The following is a 17707-nucleotide window of genomic DNA, read 5'->3' as shown; positions in this document are numbered from 1 at the left end:
ACCTAGTTGCCCTAAAAGAAATATTTTGAGGAAATAACCACTCTCAAATGGCATAAGTATAAAATACATGCACACATACATACATAGCAAAAAAAAAATTTAACTTATACCATTTGGGAGAAGTTAGTTCCTAGAAGTATTTCTTTTAATGGTATTAATAAAAATAATTATATATAACCCATATTCATTCTCTCTCTCTCTCTCTCTCTATATATATATATGCACACACACACAAACATATACACTTATATAATATATATCACCAGACAGTAGAATTATTTCCATATGGTCTAAGAATAAAATCATTTCAGTTAGAGACTCTCCAATGTCCCTACTAAGCACTGGTGAATTGAGAACCAAAACCCTGAATGATGTATTGATTAAGGATGATATGGGTTAATCCCCAGGCAGCCTTGGTGAGAGTACTGTGAAGATCAGCCCAAAGCAAGTTGTGGTCCCCACCATCCATCAAGCCCAGTGCTAGAGCTGTTCGTGGAAATGCTACATTCAGTGTTAGTTTTTGCATGAGGGGTGGGACATAACCATATGAAAACGGAAAATGTCGCTTATATATGCAGGATTTAGGGTTTTGTGTTCCAGCTGTCAGTTTCAATTTCTTTTACAGCACTAACACAAACCTCTTAAAATGACCCTAAATGCCCTTTCAAATACATAAAACTGTAGAACTGTAACTTATTCTTCTTATTCTCTTTTTTGGGATTTGTTTTTGCCTTTCTAATGCTGTCTGATTGAATGATAATTAAAATATACAAATGTACAAATCACAGGATAATTTCTCTCTAGTAATATCCAGTTACCTATCTGGATCCTTCGATTTTGGTTAAGAAAAGGATCACAGTACAATATAGTGGGAAGGTCAGAACATTTGATTTCTCTTTATCTAGTTTTCCGTAGAAACCAGTATTACAAATAATGGCTAATATTTGTAGAGTGCTTTAAGGTATACAGAATACTTTACAAATATTATTTCATTTGCTCTTCACAACAATCCTGGGAGGGAGGGGGATGTTATCATCTCCATTTTACATATAAGGAAACTGAGGCAGAGGTTAAGTAACTTGCCCAGGGTCACATGCTCAGGTCTTCTTGACTCCAGGTCACTGCCCCATCTATCTACTATGAGAGAGCTGGTATAATCAGAAGTTCTGAGTGGGGTTCAATGACTTCTGCTTAATTTGCTGGTCAAATTCTTTTGATGTTAGATACTGGGAAGAGATGAAGGCAAGATTTATAAGGGTGTGTTTTCTGGAACTGGTAACATTCCACAAGATATCACTACATGGGCTTGAGGTAGAGCTTGGCAGTCAATTACCCTTGTTCAACATCTCCTGAAAAAAATATGCACTAACTCAGGTACCCCTGTATATCTGCCTACTTTTTCACTGGATGAGATACAATAAAGAGAGAGTGGCTAGTTCAGCGCCTTGAACACAGTAGGTACTTCATTTATGTTTGTTGCATTGAATTGCTGAATTTTTAGATTCATCTCAACTTCTGTAATTGGCCATAATATAAATGTTGTCAACGCCCACTCCCCACTTTTTTTTTAAAACCAATTTTAGTTGCACTAAAATAAAACTAAATGATAGGTTGCATAAACCTATAACTCAGCATAAACTGAGTATAAGATCAACATTCATTCACTTAAAAGTTAGTCCTTACTAGAACTTACGTGATCATGTCTTCAGGCTCTTTGTTTAACATCTGGACATTCGTCAGCATCATACATCTTCCCACTTCTTTATCAAGATGTCTTAAAATGTTGTCTACGGCTTTTCGTACTTGAGAGTAATACAGAGACATACCTGAAAAGATCGGCATTGTAACTGTATTTTTGACTACATACATTTTACTGAAGAATTCAAATGCCTGGAGGAAAAGTTAACCACAGGAGGGTTATAAAAAGTTAGAAAATAGTATGTATTCTATGACATAAACACTACTTCCCCTATTTGAAATTTTGGTTCTTGTCTAATGTAAAAAATTCACATTACTGCTGATTAAAAGGATAAATGATAAGCCTTATGCTAGCTCAGGATTTTAATAGCTTCATAATATCAGTTGCTAAAGTGTCAGTGTAGGACTTATTTTAATAGAATAGAGAAGAAAGGCTTTGAGGCACAATATAATTTAAAGTTAGGGAAAGAAGAATGAAACTTAACATTCTGGATATTTCCATAGACTGGAAAGACTATGGTTTTATGGTTTTCTATTAAATGTGGGCTTAATGTCCTGCAGTTGAATGCAAATAAGGATTGCATGTAAATAGGTACCTTGTAAAAAATGGAATTGAGAAGCTTAGACCTCATCAAAATCACTGCCAATGTATGTACCTTTTCCTGTTCTGGCTTAAGATTTTTATTTTAGAATACTTGTGAATTCTCCAATTTTTAATAACTATTTTAATGCAGAAAGTTTCTTCCCATGCTTCTTTTGAGCTTTTTAAGGCCATAAAGCCAAAATATTTGCCACTCGGCAATTATTATACAGATTCTTTACCAGATTACTAAATTCTGGAGCTTTGTAGGAAGTTAATATTAGTGCAAATAAATTCAACATGCATTTTGGTAAATAAAAATAAATTGTGTTGAGAAAATCTTATGTAAAGAAACAACTCAGCAGGGAAGCAAGATTTGGGATATTTAAAACATATACTAGACAATTTGCTGTAGGACAAGAAGAAAGAAATGAACTATAAAATAAAGTTTTTCTGTTGGACTGTTTCATAAACAGGATTATCTTCTAAAGCACACAGATGTCTTGGCACATTATTGCAGATTTTGGATTATCAATATTAAAAGATTGGAAAGACCAAAGATAAAGCTCAACATTTGGAAGCCAAAATATTCATCCAGGAAGTGCCAAGAAGATTAAAAGAAATCTAATAAAGCACAGCATGAATTAATCAAAAGACTGGATGACAAGATTTCTCACTAATTACTTCCATAATGCCATTTAAAAATAAGTTTTACTAAAGAAAAGTATATCCTAGTCATCCAAAAAGCTCAAGAACATTAAAATTCAAAGCCTGTATATCACTCACCTATCATCTTAGCCTCCTCTTCAGTTAGAGTCTTACTCAAGTAAGTTTTCTTCACTCTCAAGGTGTTTCCTGAAGGGAGGACAGCTCCTGTTACTGGCATGGGAGGCTCACCATCTTTCTGTTGTAAACTGTCAGCTATTACCAAGAAGGCCCTCAAACCTATGTTCATTCTCTGTAAGAGAAAATATAGGAAGGGGGAAGAAGAAAGAATTTTACTACTCTCATGGATATAAAAGATAACTTTCGGAGAAATAAAATTTGGCCACATACATAAAGCACTCTCACATACAAAATACCCAGAATTTCATCTGAATTTGGTCATGGGGGTCAACATGGGGTAAGAAAGGTAAAACAGATGAGTAAACATATACATACACACAAATCAATCTCAAATTTGACTTGGAAAAAGTACAAATCTATGTAAGGTACTGCTAAAAACTCTGAAACATATGAAATTCCATGCTAGCTTGGTACAATGGTCCATTCAGATCAATGGTTCCCAAGTGGAACATGAACTACTGGTCCATGAAAGTTTCCTTCTATGATGCTGACTTTTAAAAGTTAGGATGTGCCCACCCATCATCTGTAATTTTCTTAAACAACCTCTTATCTATATGTTACAAAGAATACTCTTTTTCGGGGGGGGGCAATGTTTGGAAAAAAGATATTAATAAAAATAATAAAAAAGAAATAGTTATAATAAACAACAAACTTTGTATCTAAACCCTTCTCAAAGTTATATGTTCTCATCTCTTGGATAACAAGCTCAATAAATTTACTATTTTTTGAGGAGGGGTGTACTTTATTTATTATAAGATTTCTTTAAACTTTAAGAGATGTCCATTGGTTCTAATATTCCAGAATTTCCTATCCCTATCCTTCATCATTATAGACTTTGATTAACTTCCTCCACAGATTCTGCTTCCTGGACAAAAGTACTAATCTTTTAAATCTATCATAGTACAGAAGTCCTTCTGTCCTTTGTTTATGTTACTTGTACTTTACCGTACCTTTTCTAGTACTGGGTCTTACAGTGTCACAAAATTGAACTAACTATAGACAACATTCTGGACAATGACACATGATGCATAATGTCATTAAATATATCACTACTATGAGTAAATGTGGAAAGGGTTGATGAATGGAGTCAACTCTCAGTTATGCACAAATGAATTATCCAGTTTGTAGATTATCCATAGCAACCCAAAGGTCTCTTTGTTTTTGTTCCTTGGCTAGGTCCTGGTCCATTTACAACAGGGGTGAGATAAGATGATTTTTGAGGACAAGAACAGAGGTGGTAGAATACATAAGTATGTGTATGTGGGGGATGGGATGAAGGGAGACTGCTGACTATACATTTTCTATTTCATTCTAAAGACAAAAGCCGAATTTTCGATCATGGGCTGTACTCCTTTTTTCCCTCAATGTTCAGTTTGCTGCATTGTCCTGGATGGTAAAAATATTTTATGTAGGCTTATAAAATTTTAAGTTTATCTGCAAGGATGATTTAATCATTTCTTCCAATGCTCCATTTTATTTTAGGTTAAGGCAAAAGTAAGAGGAACTGAGTGAGTATCAGACACACCCCAAAGGAAAGGGCAAAATCCCATTGTCACTGGATATATCAGAAAAACTTCAAGTATTTAGTGAAAATATATTGTAAATGTCCATACAAAATCACTCTTCAAAACTCATCTGAAATTCATGGCACATGTGGCATTGAAGGCACTACAACTACAATGAAATTACCTTATCTTTTGCCTCATTTCTTAATCAGCCTCATTCTGCCTTTTTTCCCCATACAACTACACTCACACCGTTCTTCACAGTGTCTGCTATAAAGTATATGAAGATTGCTTTAAAGATTCATCCCTCCCAGTGGTGTATATATAGTAGGAGCTGTGGGTGCAGACCACCTGGGTTCAAGCCTGAATTCTAAGCCCGTTTGCAGCTGAATGAACAGCTAGTTCATGACAACAGGAGTTACTGAACTAACCACGCTGAGCCTCATATTTCTACCTTGGAGGGCTGTCATAGGGATGAAATGACTGAATGTATGCAGAGTCCTTCATATGTTATAAAATGCTATCAAAAGCTATTATATCACTTTTTAGGGCAAGTCATCTCTCAGGTAAGCCCTGAATCTCAGACTTCCTAGAAACCAAGACTGCCATTTCTGTTAGTGGCTCAGTTTGAGCACCCAGTAGGAAGAATGACACAGGGGAGTCTATCTGTTGACAAATGTTATCATAGGTTGTCTGTTTCCCTCAGAGAAGAAACAAGAGAGCACAGAAGAGACTCTCAATGAATATTTGTTGGTTGAATGATTGACTGCTGGGGATAATTTTCAGAGTTAAGGGTGATGGTGGCAGCAGCAGCTACTAGTTAACATGTTCTATACATGCAAAGAGTCAAGACAGTCGGGGTACATCCTGGTGGAGTCTATGGCAGCCTTACCAGACATCGCTGGTGTGGTCACTGTTTTTAAGCCAGCAGACAGAAACCTCAGTCTACCTTGGTGATTACCAGACATGTTTCTAACTACAAATGAGGCAGTATGCTTTATAGAAAGAACATTAGACTAAGAGTAATGGGACCTCTGTCTTGATTTTTTCTTATCCTATATGACCCTGGGCAAGTCATTGTTACTTTGGCACCCAATTTCCCACTTGTAAAATGAAAGGGTTGAACTTTATCTCTAAGATCCCTTCTAGATCTTAGGCAGGGGTTCTTAACCTGGAATCCATGGAGAAATTTCAAGGGGTTCATGAACTTAGATGGGAAAAAAATCTACATTTTGATTCTTAGTAACATCTAATTAAAATTTTTGGGGGTAGCTAGGTAGTACAGTGGATAGAATGCCAGCCCTCAAGTAAGGGCCTCAGACACTTCCTGGCTGTATGACCCTGGACAATCAGTTAACTCTGTTGGCCTCAGTTTCCTCATCTGTAAAATAAGCTGGAGAAGAAAATGGCAAACCACTCCAGTATCTTTGCCAAGAAAACCCCAAATGGAGTCATGAAGAGTCCTACATGAGTGAAAATGAACAAACTAAAATTTAGTACTTTCTTCAATTATGAATTAAAAAAAATTATTCTGAGAAAGGGTCCATAGGATTTACCACACTGCCAAAAGGGTCTATGATATTCCCAAATGGTTAAGAACCCTTAAAACTCCATCCTTCTTTGATGATTTTATATTCTCATTTCAAGGATTGACAATATGTATTGGAATCCAGTTTCACAAAAGTAAATGTTGATATTCAAAATCAAAATGTTTCAAATTTTCCTTTTCCAAAAAACACTGACAGACTATGGACAATGGGATGAGCACTGGATTGGGAGTCAGAGGATCTAGGTTTGAATCTTGGTTCTTCCCTTTAGTATCTGTGTAACCAAGGGCTCAGGGAGGTGTGCCCTCCACTGCAAAGCAAAGAGGTCAGATTAGATGGTTTCTGAAGTCCCTTCCACCTCTAACTTGATGCTCCTTTGAGTTGCACTTTTGGGGGCAGGAATGAATACCCTAGCATCCCTGAAGTCTCATTACAGAGTTAAGCTTCCATAGCTTAAAATCATGCTAAGACTTTTGGGTCACCCTGTATAGCCAAACAGCAATCAGACATTTTCAAATTCAAAATTTGTTCATCCAAACTTTTACTTTGGAAATACCAGAACACTATGATGTTTATTCAAATAACATGACATTTGACAGAAACCTATTTCTAATGTTTTAGGAAAGATTTCCCTCCCCCGACCCCAATTCCTCAGAGCAAAAATGTTTCTCTGTCAGAATAAAACACAGAGCCAATATAAAATTTACAAAAAGTTTCATACCTCTGGATTGAGACTGAAAGCTTTTGCTGGTTTTCCAACACAAAGGAAGTCAAAAATAATTTCTTTCATTGCAAAATCTAAACGCTCCTATAGAAGAAACAAACAGACAAAAAAGATTTCTGGTTACAAATTCAACAGGAAATTGCTTTTTATCTTTTTCTATTCCTTCAAATGGCAATCTGGAGTAGTGAGCCAGTTTTGAAGCCAAAAAGTCTTGGGTTTGAGTCTAGCCTCTGACTCATGTTGACTGTGTGACCCTAGGCAAGTCACTTAACCTTTTGGGCATCTAGGCAGTTCTTCAGGTTGAAGAAAAAGTGCTAATTTACGTTGGTAGAAGGGAGATTGGGCTTCCTTATCAGGGAGTTCCCTATACCAACCAGAATCACAATTCCAGGGTCTATCCCTTTAGTCCTATCAAAATGACTTATCATTAAAGGAAAGGTAATCTATGTAGAATTTTATTTGGATCAGAGAAAATCCTGGAGGGAAGAAAATATGTACTTGTTGAACCTTCGATAAAACAACTATTTTTGCTTTTATGTGTGTGTTTTTTTTTCTGATTGATGCTTTAGATATTCTGCAATTAGGCTCTATAGAGAATGACTAATTAAAAAAAACAATTAAAAAAAACATGGTATCTGAGCTTATGTAAATTACTAACTAAGGTTACTTCTAATGTAAGCCTTGGTATTTTCCTATATAAAGTATGATGCTTTTTGCTGTCACTGATTTTGGAACTATTATTAGAAATTGCAGATTTTCATTGCTCTCTTAACATTTAGGAGACTGTGGTTCTTCCTACAACCAAAGTTGCAAGGAATGATGCAGATTCAGTAAGCAAGGGCTATTTTAGGAAGGATATTTATTTACGGAAGAATATTTATTTATATAACACGAATGGGCAGCAAGGTGGTACAGTTGAGAGAGTAATGGGCCTGGAATCAGGAAGACTCTGAGTAAATCCAGCCTCATACATTTATCAGCTGTGTGACCCTGGGACAGTCACTTAAACCTGTTTGTCTTAATACAAAGCAAATGGAAATGGCAAATCACTTTAGTGTCCTTGCCAAGAAAAACCTCACGAATGACATTGGCATGTTGGTCCACAGGTCATGACGAGTTAGACAACAACCGTGCCTAAGTCTTCTCTCCTTTAGGCTAAACCATCCCCAGTTTCTTCAACTGGTTCTCCAGTGGAATATGCTTTCAATGTCTGTTACTATTCTAACTGCCCTTCTCTTGATGCTCTACTTTTAACTTCAGCTAGGTGGAGCAGTGGATAAGAGCGCTGGGCTTGGAGTCGGAAGACCTGAGTTCAAATCCAATCTCAGACACTTACTAGCTGTGTGACCCTGGGTATGTCACATAACCTCTACCTGCTTCAGTTTCCTCACCTGCAGAATGGGGATAAAAATAGCACCTATTTCTCAGGACTGTGAGGATCAAATGACATATAACTGCACAACACTTAGCACAGTGCTTGCCATATACTAGAGGCTAATAAATGTTTGTTCCCTTCCCATCTCTCCTTTCTCCTGCTGAAATGTACTGTCTAGAACTGAACAGAGTACATCAGATATCTGACCAAGGCAGAGTTTGGCAGTACTGGCCCTTACTTTTACATCCCCAGTACTTACCACAGTGCCTGGTACACAGTAGGCCCTCAATAAATGCTTACTGACTGACTTACTATTCCTCACACACAATGATTCATCTCCTCTCTCTGAGCCTTTGCATTGGCTGTTCCCCATCCCTGGAATGTTCTTTCCCTCCTCTTGGAATCCCTGATTAACAAAGAAAGTATCAAGAATTCACTTCAGAGGCCATATTTGGTACGGCTCCCCCATTCTCCACCAGCTGCTAGTATCTTCCCCTCTAAGGTTAACTGCATCTACTTTGAATATAATTTTTACATACACCCATATGTACAGGCTACTCCCTCCATTAGCATGTAAGCTGTTGGAAGAGGAAGGTGGCACAATGAATAGAGCACAGGCCCTGAAGTCAGGAGGACCTGAGTTCAAATTCGGCCTCAGACACCTGACACACTTACTAGCTGTGTGACTTTAGGCAAGTCACTTAACCCCAATTGCCACCTCCCCCCAAGCCAATAAATAAATAAATATAAAAAAAGAATAGTTCAGAAATCTCCAGGCTCTCCAGATTTCCTCCACAAACAGACAGGAATCACCACGAAATGAATGCAGGCCAGCAAAAATAAAGCAGTTGTCCATCTAGGATAACTTGAGAGGAACTCAGAAAGGACAGGGCCTCCAGGGGCTGAGGTTTTGAGGGGAGTGTAGACCCCTCCAGGCCAACTCCACTAAATCAACAAACAGTTGGCCCAGAGGGAAGCAGACCAAGCCTCAAGAAGTTTCACCTCATAAACTTTCCCCTCATAGTCTCAGGAACCTTCAACTCAAAACCTTTTACCTCACAAACTTTCATCCAAGGAATGGTAGATGCTGAGTGGGAGAAAACTAAAGGATGTTGGCCCCTCCTCCCCCATGCAGGATTGGGATTTTGGGGGGCTGGGGGGATAGGATAGGGGGACTTTATGAAGGGGGGTGAAGTTGGGAGTGGGAAGGTAGAGGGAGAGGATAAGGTAGCAGGGACAGGGTAAAAAGAGAGGCTGAGAAAGAAAATAGTAAGAAAATATAAGATAGAGGGAAAGTCACAAATAGTAATTGTAACTTTGAATGTCTCTCTTTGTGGTGGCAAAGAACTGGAGATTGCAGAGATCCCCATCAATTGGGGAATGGCTGAAAAAGTTGTGGTGCATGGTTGTGACGGAATACTACAATGTTATATACAAATTAAAAATAAAGGAATATGAAGAAATATACTACCTGCATCCCAAGAAAGAACTGATAGGTGTATAAAATAATTTTACACACACACACACACACACACACTCCTATTTGTGTCTAATGGTAGCCATCTCTGGGGTAGGGGGAGAGGAAAGAAAAAAAGAAATTTAGGTGATAACTTTGTTGCATATTTGGGGAGAACAGGAATTTGTGCATGCTAAATTTGCAGTTTCATGTGCAATTATCTATTTTATTCTACTGTGTTATGGAACAAAAGTTCCAAAAGTTCAATGAATTGAGAATAAAATAAATTAAAAAAATAAGAATGTAAGATGTTTGTGGGTAGGAACTTCATTTTTGTGTTCCTGTTGTCTGGCACATAGTAGGTGCTTAATAAATGTTTGTGGAAAAACAGATTGACAGTGTTACAGTTATTCATGCACACAACTTTCCCAATATGAGACCATATAATCCATAAGTGCACAAATTGGATTTTACTCATCTTTGTATTTTGAAAGAACTCAACACATAATGAGTACACAAGAAGTATTTGTTATTTTCTGGAGACATGATTTGACTCTTCCAAAATACTCAGATAACTTTAGGCTATCTAACATTAAGGTATAATTTTTTTTTCATTTTAGATTTTCCTTCATCTGTATATTTCTTTTTTTTTTCTTTTTGGAGGGGGAAGATAGTGCAGTTGGGGTGAAGTGACTTGCCCAAGGTCACATGGCTAGTTTTTGTGTTAAGTGTCTGAGGCCAAATTTGAACTCCAGTCCTCCTGATTCCAGGGCCCGTGATCTATTTATTCACTGTGCCACCTAGCCATCCCTATTTGTGCATTTCTTAAGATAGGGGGAGGTTCCCAAAATGACCCTGGACAGCTCCTTGATTAATGCCAGGGGTTCTTCTGTTACCTGGGCAATGAATTGGATGATTTTCACAAAGATGTTCAGAGGCATGTCTCTGGGTACCACACCACGGGATCCTTTGGGGAAAAGTGTTGTGATGATGGTTATAAGTCGGCTAAAAGATAAGGAAAAAACAAAGCACAAGAGAGAGAAAACAAGCATTGTTGGCTGAGCTCTCATTTTTTAAGGAAACATAGCAGATGGTATTTCTTGTCTAAGTATCACTGAAAATTTGTGTGTGTGGGGGAAAGGAACATAAATCACCTCCACCCCCTTAGTCTCATTTACCAAAAAAAAATTTGTATAGGAAAATACTTTTTATGAAAACTAAGCATAGTTAGGAGATAAGCACTTTCCTCAAGCCTCCGCTCCTCCTTTTATCATGAGTAATGCAGTCCTTGGTCTAGGCTGCTGTCACTGGGCTCCCTGCAGAGAACCACCTTCAAATGCAGAGCACATTTACCCTTGTGAGAACAGTTGCTTTGGTTAACAACTGTTTAAGTGACAACCAAATAAACTCTGGGAAACTGTTCTGGAGACATCATTTTAAAAGCAATCACACCTTGGTTCAAACACTAGTTTAGATCACAGTACAGAAGAACATGCCATCCCCCTCATCCTTGAGCATTTTGACCGTGAACCCAAATCCAAATCTTTACCTCTGAGTAGCTGTATTGCTTTCACATTTGATTCTAATCATGTAAACCCACAGTAGTCGGTACAGAGATTCCAGTGCAACTCGGGCCATCTTGGGGTCTTTATTCTATAACAAAAACAAAGAGGTAAAATTCACACTTGAGCAGTGAGGAGAGATGTTATTCTTCTAAGCAATCTTGGGAATAGAGAGCCTAGTATGACAACCAAGCACACTCACTTGGGAGTGTGGGGGAGTGGCCAGATCCTTCACCCTAGGGCCAAGGCAAAACCTGACTATTCCACATATGTGTGCAGAGGGAATTTAGGTGACCACCAGGAAAAATCAGGAGAGCAATTTCCAAAAATATTAACTTATTTTCCCCTATATCTAGGTATGTACCCAGCAGAGAGTCCAAGATGAAGGAAGCTGCAAAATTTTGCCTACTCTATTTTCATTAGAATATGTATAATTCCCAGTATGAAGGGAAGACTCAATCTGCCCTAATTTTTCTTACTTTTTTCATAACACCCTTGTTGCCTAGATCCATTTTCCTTTCCTTTAGTCTATGAACATGGACTTTTCCTATTCTTCCATCCTTTCAATTTTGTCTTTAATCAGTCTTCATATTATTACAGACTGTCTCACTTTTCTTTCTTTATCCAATTAACTTGCTGTTCTTACTTTAGCTATTTTTCCTCTTAGCTGAATTAATTGAGAACATACTAATTCTGAATTTGTGACAACTGTGAAACAGGTCTGGCCAAAGTCTATCTTTGCACTATCAGTGAGCTGAAAAATGGAAAGAAGGTTTGCAAGGAGAACTAGGTAATTTAAAAAAGCTAGATTTTCAAGCATTCTTAAAATAACTTTAGAAGCTTGCATTTACATATTTAAAAGGAATCCTCCTTTTTGATTTATAAAAGTTCTGATAGGGACTCACTTGGCAACTTAGTTAATGATACTATATATTCTTGAGACTAATAACACTGAATTTCTTGGAAAATATGCTATGATTCAATCTTTTCATTAGTCCAGATTGGGTATTCTCCAAAAATTACAGATAATGAATTATACATAATAATGATAATTGCTCCAATTTTATGCTTTTAAAAGTGCTTTCACATTTAAGTCAGTTAAACAAACATTTAATAAACACTGAATCCATACAGAATATTATGTTGGGTGCTAGTGTTAGGCTAGAGATCAGAGGGAATAAGACACCAACACTGGTAGTTGAAATTATAACATAAAACATTATGCTATAGAAGTATTGAAGGTATATATAAAGAGCTATCCAAGAGAAGGATGCTGCTGCCTTGGGGAAGGGGTAGATATAAATGGGTATAGCTGCAGTGAGTTGAACTTTAAAGGATAGGCAAGGAATTTTACAGATGAAAACAAGGAAGGTGGCTGTTGAATGTTGAACTGGATTGACTACATGAAAAGGCATGGAGTCAAGAGAAGTTGTATGTATCAGGTACAAAGAACAGTCTTGTTTGACCACAGTGTAAAGTGCATAGAAAGAACTTATAGGAGAGAGACTAGAAAGCTAGCATGGAGGACAGTTCTTAGAGCAAGAGAGATGCCAAGGAAGCTGAGGCCCCCCAAAAAGGTCATTAAAATCCATAGTCATTAATAACTTTTGAGAGAGCACTTTTAGCACAGCAGTGGGGACAGATGGTAATGAGGAAGTAGATGTATTGGGACAACTTAAGAAAATTTAATAAATGTTATACTGAAGTATTTTTAAAAAAACATCTTTTACATTGCTGAGATTAAGTATTTGTTTAAATAGCAATTGTGGCTGTTCACTTGCCAGAAGAATGGAATTCTTTTATATAAATTGACCGACACCAAGGTCTATTAGTTATCTGGACTGCAATAATGGTGATATCAAAGGCAGCAGTGTGCTGGTAAGTGTTTAGTAACTGGCTGTCAAAAAAAACCCAATGATACTTTAAAGTTTAATCTTCATTATTAATATTTTCTCCACTTTCTTAAATTTAGGTAATCAACAAAACAAATATATTAAACTCTAATTTGTAGTATTTGCCAATTTCTGAGGTATAGATGTTCACATTGAAAATTTAATGACTGACTATTTCAGCTGGCTTCAGTATACTCCTGATTATAAGTGTTTTGAGGGGGACTGAAGAAATTTTTTGAGGGGTAGATCATATGGGCCAAGGAACACTGAGCACAATAGTACCCTGGGGTCCTTTCATACACTGATCTCTTCCCAAGAAAGGTATCCTAAGTTCAAGGTACTTTATGGTTCAGCATCAATGGAAAAAACAAAGTTCACAAGGCCTCCTTGCTGTGCCTGGAATACAACACTTCATCTCCCAACTCTGGGGATCCTACATGACTGGGACCCCCTCCCTCCTTATCTCTCCCATCTCTAGGCTTTCCTGGCTTTCATCAAGTCACATCTAGAGTCTCACCTTCTTCAAGAAGACTTTCCCAGTTTCCCTTAATCTTAATACCTTCCCTCTGAGACTACCACCAATTTATCCTGTGTGTGTACACACACACACACACACACACACACACACACACACACGATAAATAAATAAATAAATGATCGTCTGTAATATCTGTTTGCATGTTGTCTCCCTAATGCCCTCCCCGAGGCTAACTAGGTGGCAAAGTATACAAAGTACTGGACATGTAGTCAGGAAGGCCTAAATTTAAATGCAGCCAAAGATACTTACTAGCTGTGTGATCCTGGGCAAGTCACTTAATCTTTATCTGCTTTAGTTTCCTCAATGAAATGGGGATAATAATAGCACCTACTTCTCAGGATTATTGTGAGAGGCAAGTGAGATAATATTTGTAAAGTGTCTAGCATAGTCTTCGGCACCCAGTAGGTGTTTAATAAATCCATCTTTCTCTCTCTTTCCTTCCTTCCTCATTTGACTGTAAGCTCTTTGAGAACAGTGACTGTCTTCTGGTTTTCTTCATATATCTAGCTTGTAGCATGATGCCTGGCACTTAATAAATACTAATTGACTTTCTGACTCACAAGCCCCTGCTGATGTATTTGCCTAGGCTAATCAGAGGACATATTATTGCAGAGTAAAATATATCTAATTGAACAGCATGGCAAAATAAGTGACAAGAGAAGTTTTTCCCGCAGACAGGTATGTGTGCTCCCCCTTAAGTTATCATGCCACCTTTCTGAGAAGCCCTTTGGCATTTTTAATCCTGTCTTCTGTACCCCTTTTCTTCTCCTTCCCTTTATGGTCCCTCAGTCTAAACTCTTGTTTGTTTTACGGCCCATCCTGCCTTCAACTCCCATCATGTGTCTGTGTTATTGTCCTGGGTCTTCTCCAGATTATCTCAGGGACTCCAATGAGCAAAACTGCAATGGCCCCAGTATAGAAAGATTCCTTTCTATTTCCCCAAATACCCTTCGTTGCTATGCAAATTAATTCAAAAACAAGATTGAAAGAACCAATGATGTGTTCTATATCTCACCAGTTACTGAAACTGATATAATTCTTGCACCCATTATATCTATAACCTCCCTTTTTACTCCTATTTCTTTTGATTTTACATTAATTTAGCAATAATTTATATTTCCCAACATCTTTCTTTTACAAGGTATCTATGCTAAGATTTGAAATTGTCACTAAAATTACCTTATGGCAATTCAGAAAAAGTCATATCCAACTGTTGGGTATATGAGGTTTCTATAGACAATAATCCATATCTTTTTGATAACAAAGTACTTACCTTTGATCTATCTAATTAGCACCACTTAATTGGAATTCATAAAACCACTTTGAAGTACTTATTTCTGCTTCTGTTTTGACATATGTCAACGGAAGGAGGGAATAAGAGATTCTCTCAGGGTTAGAGAGTTAATGTCAAATCAGAATGACTCCAATATCTGAGAAATTAATTTGAAATACTGAACACTGTATCACTGCAGAATACCTTTTTAAAAAAATGTGAAATACTATAAAAATCCAACATGTTTTATTTAGTACATTTGTACATATGGTATGTTGTCCTAAATGCAATTTATAACTCATTCTTGCTGCAATATATTCACTGATAAAATCCATTCATTCATATATAATTCATCAACCTATTGTCATATTACTATATGGATATATCAAAGCACAATTTGCAAATGGCAACATTAGTCACGACACTGAAATGTATCCTAAGTGAGGAAGAACAGGCAATTATTGGCAACACTTTCTTGAAATGCCAGACTAACGGAACAATTGCTAGACTAGAAATGAGCAAACCTTGATTCAAGCTTTGACACTGACCATGAATCAAAGGAAGTAATTCCCAAAACTGTGCCTCAGTTTCCTTAATGCAAAAAAAATGGGATAAATCATTTTTGTCCTACACTATTTCACAGAAACAGAGAACAATGACTTCAGTATATCTGATTTCAATCACGTAGGGACTCCTTCCAAAGATAAATACTTTAACCCATCACGTCTTCTCGTTCTATATGACTCTGGTCTGTATCCACCCACACATTTTCCACAGGAAGTTTGCCCAAAATGTTGGAGATGAAGTGTCTTCCTTTATGCCTCTTAACATGATGTGGAGACCAATGAAGAATATGTGTTGTCTATATATATATATATATATATTTTGCTTTTTGGAGGGCAATTGGGGTTAAGTAACTTGCCCAAGGTTACACGGCTAGTTTTTAGTGTGGCTGTTGAGTGTCTGAGGCCGGAACCGAACTCGGGTCCTCCCGACTCCGGGGCCAGCGCTTTACTTATTGCGCCACCTAGCCACCCCCTATCAGTTATCTTTTGCTCTTGTGACATGAGCAGTCTGCTTTCTTTTCTGGTCACGTATTTCATTAGTTTATGTCTTTAGACATCCGTTATACTCCTAATCCTGAACCATTCTCACTGGCTAGTGTGGCAGTTGGTTCATGCCCACCACAATGTATCTGTCTATTACCACCTGAACACTCTCTGAATGTTATTTAAAAAATAATTATGATACCTAATATTTATATAGCACCTACAATGTGTACTGTGCTAAGTGCTTTACTACTACTATTTTATTTGATCCTCAAAATGACCTTGGGAAGTAGGTGCTAATATTATCCCCATTTTACAAGTAAGGAAACTGAGGCAAATGGAAAGAATTGCTCAAGGTCACTCAGTTGAGCATCTGAGGCCAGATTTGAACTGAGGATTTATGATTCCAGGTCTAGCATTCTGCTTTGTTTCTCTTTGACAGGAATGCTTAGAGAATAATAAGAATCCATGTCAAAATCTGGGAGAAACTCTAAAATGAAAAGTATTATTATCATTATTACCAGTGAGGTAGGATGAGAGATTGTGAATCATTCAAAGTAAGCCATCACCACTACAGAAGAAATGACTCAAAGTGGATGTCCTCTTGATAGATATCAACTTCATCTTTATGTAGATGAGGAACAGTGCATCATTATCCCTATCATAATCCCTATTATCCTTATTTATCTTGCCACTAAGGAGAAGGGGTAAAAGATTTCTTACCCTAGGAGATTTCTTAAAAAAATACAATTTCTCAGTGGGCAAAAATTAATATTAATTTCTCTAATATTATGGTGGTAAAGAAAACTTCCCCAGCCCCATGAATTGTAAAAGAAAGACAGGCAGGCAAGCAGGTAATAGTGCCTAGTGCATAGTGTCACTGAGAACACTTCATAAATATTATATGAATAATGAAATACCAGTGAGAGGAAACGCCCAGACCCTTTCTCTCTTCTTTTCGAATTTGTCACAGTATTATGGCAGACTGCTTCATTCACTATGGTCTTTACAATCTCTCACTTGCTCAATTCTTAGGCAGAAAATAAAGAAAAGAACCAAAGAAACTGGTAAATAACTGCTCAGGATAGCTATCACCATCTCCTTTTAGAAGATGACATTCTGTATTTCTCATTACTTTACATGGAGTATTACTGCTGTAAGACTGGCTAAAATAATTAAGTGTTAATATTTGAGAATATGCGTTTGTCCTGTAATAGCAGTCTGCTGTTGACAGACAAATTCTGAGGATAAACCAAGGCATTGATAGGAAATTAATGTGCAGGCTGAGATTTGTTGTTTACTTTGAAAGCTGGAGATCTTTACTGTAAGGGTACACTTATATACTGCCATATTTCAACCTACCACCTAGATGCCTTGCCCACATTGAATAAACCAAAGACGACTGCCAAAGTCAAACATTCAGAATCCTAACACTGTGCATATTGTTCTGTGGATGCTGAAGTCAATGATTACCTAGCAGGGTAGAGGGCAGCATGCGGAAAGAAGAAGTAGAATGGAGTGGATTTGGTGGTTCCTTAAGAAACGATATCATTTGGGCTTCAAATTCTAAAAAGCACCAGAGTTCATCAGAAACACACACACACACACACACACACTCTCTCTCTCTCTCTCTCTCTCTCTCTCTCTCTCTCTCTCTCTCTC

The 17707-nt window shown here is 37.3% G+C and overlaps 1 protein-coding gene across 8 annotated transcripts in view; it reads right to left on the bottom strand.

Annotated features, from left to right (window-relative positions):
• FRY (FRY microtubule binding protein) overlaps positions 1-17707 on the bottom strand; it is a 586038-nt gene that overhangs the window by 160640 nt on the left and 407691 nt on the right. For all 8 annotated transcript variants that reach the window (XM_069080517.1, XM_069080511.1, XM_069080515.1 and 5 more), the window contains 5 exons: positions 11281-11384; positions 10628-10736; positions 6898-6984; positions 3065-3236; positions 1694-1826 (listed from right to left, as the gene is read on the bottom strand). In XM_069080517.1, the coding sequence (XP_068936618.1) occupies positions 1694-1826; positions 3065-3236; positions 6898-6984; positions 10628-10736; positions 11281-11384 (605 nt within the window). The remainder of the gene's footprint in view (positions 1-1693; positions 1827-3064; positions 3237-6897; positions 6985-10627; positions 10737-11280; positions 11385-17707) is intronic.

Source organism: Petaurus breviceps, unplaced genomic scaffold, assembly GCF_028583685.1.
Source record: "Petaurus breviceps papuanus isolate PSGF00001 unplaced genomic scaffold, PetGlider_PUasm1.0 91133, whole genome shotgun sequence".
In the NCBI taxonomy this organism is placed as follows: Eukaryota; Metazoa; Chordata; class Mammalia; order Diprotodontia; family Petauridae; genus Petaurus; species Petaurus breviceps.
The sequence above is the reverse complement of the archived record's forward strand: the minus strand, read 5'-3'. Positions and strand labels throughout refer to the sequence as shown.